Source organism: Coffea arabica, chromosome 11e (assembly GCF_036785885.1).
Source record: "Coffea arabica cultivar ET-39 chromosome 11e, Coffea Arabica ET-39 HiFi, whole genome shotgun sequence".
Taxonomy (NCBI): Eukaryota; Viridiplantae; Streptophyta; class Magnoliopsida; order Gentianales; family Rubiaceae; genus Coffea; species Coffea arabica.
This window is the reverse complement of record NC_092331.1, coordinates 13,439,467-13,443,575: the sequence shown is the minus strand read 5'-3', so window position 1 is coordinate 13,443,575 and position 4,109 is coordinate 13,439,467. Positions and strand designations below refer to the sequence as shown.

Genomic DNA, 4,109 nt, shown 5'->3' with positions numbered 1-4,109 from the left:
TAACAAAATTAAATAAATAAATAAATAAAAATACCAATTCTTTCTTATCTCACCTACCACCAGCACCACCTTCCTTGTCCACTCCTCATTGCTCCACCGTCACCACCCCTCCTTCCTCCTCTCTCCTCCCTCTCCCTTCCCCTACTTCCTCCCTCCTCCTCCTACCTCTTCCTCCCCCTCCCTCCTCCCAGAGAACAGAAATTCATCCTCACTTTACAGTCTAGTAAAGACATACAGTGGATTCTCATTCATAAACAGTACACATACGATTGAAGGACTTTTATTTGGTGAGAAGTACATTGCGATAGCTAATACATATAACTTGTTCAAACTGACATCTAATAGAGTTGAAGTATTAATAACCAAATCTTCAATACTTATTCTGAAACATATCCAGCACCTTGGTCTCCAAGTCCTTGACAGAATATTTTATGTACTCACTCACACGCTTCACTTTGTATACTCGGCTTAGCCGCTCAAGAAAGTGATTATAGGCCGGAATCAGCTTAGCCAATATGCATTCAAGAAGTTTCATCCGCAGCTGCAGATCTGGTACTATCCATCCTTCTTGAGTCTGAAGAATATCTTCAAACATACTATTGAAGGTCTTAAACTTTTTTTTCACAGCTCTTGTAGACCTTCCAGGAAAGAAATCACAATTAAAATATGATTTTAATCCTTCACCTTTTAAAAAAGTGCAGACTTCGCCCCAACTTCTATGGAAATAATCAGTCTTTGCCAGCTCCACTTTTTCTCTTAATTTCATCTGCAGGTGAGTGCCAATAAGTTCTTCCAACTCCTTGAAACTTTTAATCTTCTCAGAAACAGAGTTAACATTGTTCATCATGAACAAACAATGCAGAGATTCTTGTCCATAGAAGTTGGACTTGAATTTCAAGTTCTGCAGTAAAAACTCGATAACTCGAGTAAGATGCCTTTTTAGGAAAACTAGCCCTCCATCCATTTCATGTGAACCCGGTATTTCTGGAGGATCTCGGTTGTCATTGGAACCTAACTCAGTTAAGGATTCCCTGTGAACATAAATCAGGTCAATGTGATGAATTATGTATTTAGTTAAGGGGTGAATTCCTCCTCCAGGAAATGGCCTTGTCGAAAGCTCACGAAGAACGTGTTTCTCTGTAACAGAAAGGATGTTTGCTATTTGCTGTATCAGTCGGAGCATAATCATAGTGGCAAAATTGCAGATGGCTTTCGCTGGGCATACATCTTGGTCAAAATATGCCATAAGATGTGAAATTAGATTGGCTAGTTCATGACATAAGGGCAACAATATGTCTGGTCTCTGAGGCAATCGGCCCCTGGCTAATAGAGAGTGTGGAAACTCAAGCAACTCAGCAGCAGTCCCTTCTATTATGTACACAAAACTGTTAGCAGCAGAATCCTCAGATGATCCCAGATCTCCGAAAATTTGCTCATAGAAACACTTCTCTATTGCAAAAATGGTGCCTACGCAAATCTTGGCTACTTGTATCCACCGTTGGGTTTTCTCTTTCAACTCATCCGAGAACGTAAAAACACAGAGGGTTTCTACCTTCAATTTCTCACGGAGCCTCACACATACCAGGTTGACTACACTCTTCCGATGCTTGGTATACATCTGAGCACAATCAGCCAATTCATTTCTGGAGCTCAACGTTGCTGCTATACACCTAAGCCTTTTTATACCTTCTTCACTAAAGACTGCGTGATGGCCCTCGTAGTCTTCGTAGTGCAATGTGATTGTGGAGCTATCTGTAATGGAAGCTGAAAGAGATACTGAATTATTTGAACTCTTCAAGAATTGATCTGCACCTATGGTGTACTTGGGGTTGAATAATACGTCTAGGAAAAGGTGCTTGAGGTGCGAAAACGGGATTTGGGATTTGTCATCACTGTGAATTGGGAGTATATCTTTTGTGGAATTCATACTTGGGCGGGTGAAATCAAGGTCCCAACGTCTCGGTACTGTAATTATGTCTCTTGACTTTGCTAAAAAGTTGCAGGAGGGGCTGCGGAAATGCCAGCTCGGAGAAGTGCTTAGGAAATGCAAAAATGCGGTTGGAAATTGTCATCAAAGGATGGAAGGGAATTGGATATGGCAGGCAACAAACAAAGAGCATCAAAATTGCTGTTGGGCGATATCTCTGTTGTATGCAGCAATTTGTATACTGAAGATTGCAGAGAGAAAAAGCGTGGCGTGGGAGTCTGAAAGAAAAGAGGAGGTTCGGTTTGGGCAGGGCTAGGGGGGATTTTGGGCGAGGGGAAGAAGAAGATGGTCAGAGTAAGCTTCTGATGGGTGGTTACTGACTTACTGTGTGTCTGCGTGTTTTATTTTCTTCCAATTTTCGTTTTCAGTAGTAGAACATACTGCACTGAGTGCAAGAGTAAGAGCAGAGGAAAGTAAGCCAGCCGGGTTCCAATCATGGTTCGCCATCGCGGGTTGAGGTCGCATCGTGGTCTCGGTTGTTCCATATCCGTTACGGCATATCGGTTGAATATCAGGTGATACGCACTGATGTGTGCACGGATTGCAACCTTGCGTCAAGCCCGATTGATGATGCTCAAGTGAGAGTTCCATTGGGCCCGATTACACGTGCACGGGCAAAGCACTTCAAAGAATCTCTTCAAGCCCTTGTTCGAAGTGTCCAAGATCAACAGGGGGTCCATAGGAACATTAAAGGCTTGGACTTAGCTAATCAAGTTGTCTACACATTGATCCAAGCCAATGAGGTGCCAAGTGCTGGCCACGTGAGTGCTTAATGGAGTTGGCCGATTGTTAGTTGTTAGTTTGTTAGTCGGTTTTGAGCATTATGGAGTCATTGTTAGTCGTGGCTTAATTCGTTAGTTAGTTTGTTATTTTTCCAGTTAAAGGTTCGGTCCACATAGGCTCAAGTATGGATCGAATCCTCTTTCCTAGTTTAGGTAGAATTAGTACTCAAACAATCCTTGACCAAAATGGATTAGGCTCCTAGGTTTCTAGCCTATAAAAAGGGTCCTTCTTGTACGAGAAAGGGAAGACTTCATTGATAATAAAATTTGCTCTGTGTCTCTTCCAAATCGAGAGTTACATTCCTACTTGCTAGGCAAGGGTCTTGAGCAATCTCGTGTGACGTCCTTGATTGTTCATCCGGCCTATCTACTTGAGTAACCACCTCAATTGGAGTCGCTATCGGAACCTAGGACCAAGAGAGACGACGCAACTTGGTAGAAGTTGGTAGAACGATGACTCCAATTGAGATGGTTACTCAAGTAGATAAGCCGGATGAACAATCAAGGACGTCACGCGAGATTGCTCAAAAACTCTTGCCAAGCGAGTATGGATGTAACTCTCGAAATTGTAAGAGAAACAATGTAAATTTTATTATCAAAATTCATAACCCTTTGTTCATACAAGATGAGCCCTTTTATAGGCTAGCAACCAATGCCAAATCCAATTGGAACAAGGATTGTCGGACTACTAAATCTACCTAAACTAGGAAAGAGGATTCGGCCATGCTTGTGGCTATGTGGGCCGAACCTTTAACTGGGAAATTGAAAAACTAACTAATGAATTAAAGCCAACTATCAAACTAACATGCAGCCACTCCATTAAGCTCAGGCGTGGTCATCACTTGGGCTCTCATGGGTTTGAAGCAATGTGTAGACAACTCGCTTAGCAACTTTCAAGCCTTCAATGTTCCTATAGACCCCTTGTTGGTTTTGAACATTTCGAACAAGAGTTTGAAGAGACTCTTTGAAGCGCTTGACCCGTGCACATGTAACTGGGCCCAATGGAACTCGCATTTGATCATCACCATCACCATTCGTGCACATATCAGTTCCCTCCACTTGAGAATGATTTGTCCTTAAATCTGTATCATCTTCTTCAAGGAACGGGCTCAAATCCGCGACATTGAACATCGCACTAACATTGTATTCTCCGAGCAGCTCTAACTTGTAGGCACTGTCGTTGACACGTTGAAACACTCGGAAAGGTCCATTGCCTCTTGGGGACAACTTGCTTTGGTGTTACTTAGGGAACCGTTCTTTCCTTAAGTGTAGCCAGACCCAATCTCCAGGTTCAAAAATCATCTTGCGACGATTCTTGTTTGTTTGCTGGATGTATTGCT

General features: G+C 42.5%; 1 protein-coding gene across 1 annotated transcript; it reads right to left on the bottom strand.

Annotated features, from left to right (window-relative positions):
- Nucleotides 1-370: 370 nt before the first annotated feature.
- On the bottom strand, nucleotides 371-1,927 carry LOC113718102 (exocyst complex component EXO70B1-like). Its single transcript, XM_027243021.1, has one exon. The coding sequence runs from the start codon at nucleotides 1,925-1,927 to the stop codon at nucleotides 371-373; it is 1,557 nt and encodes a 518-aa protein (XP_027098822.1).
- Between the last annotated feature and the right edge of the window lie 2,182 nt (nucleotides 1,928-4,109).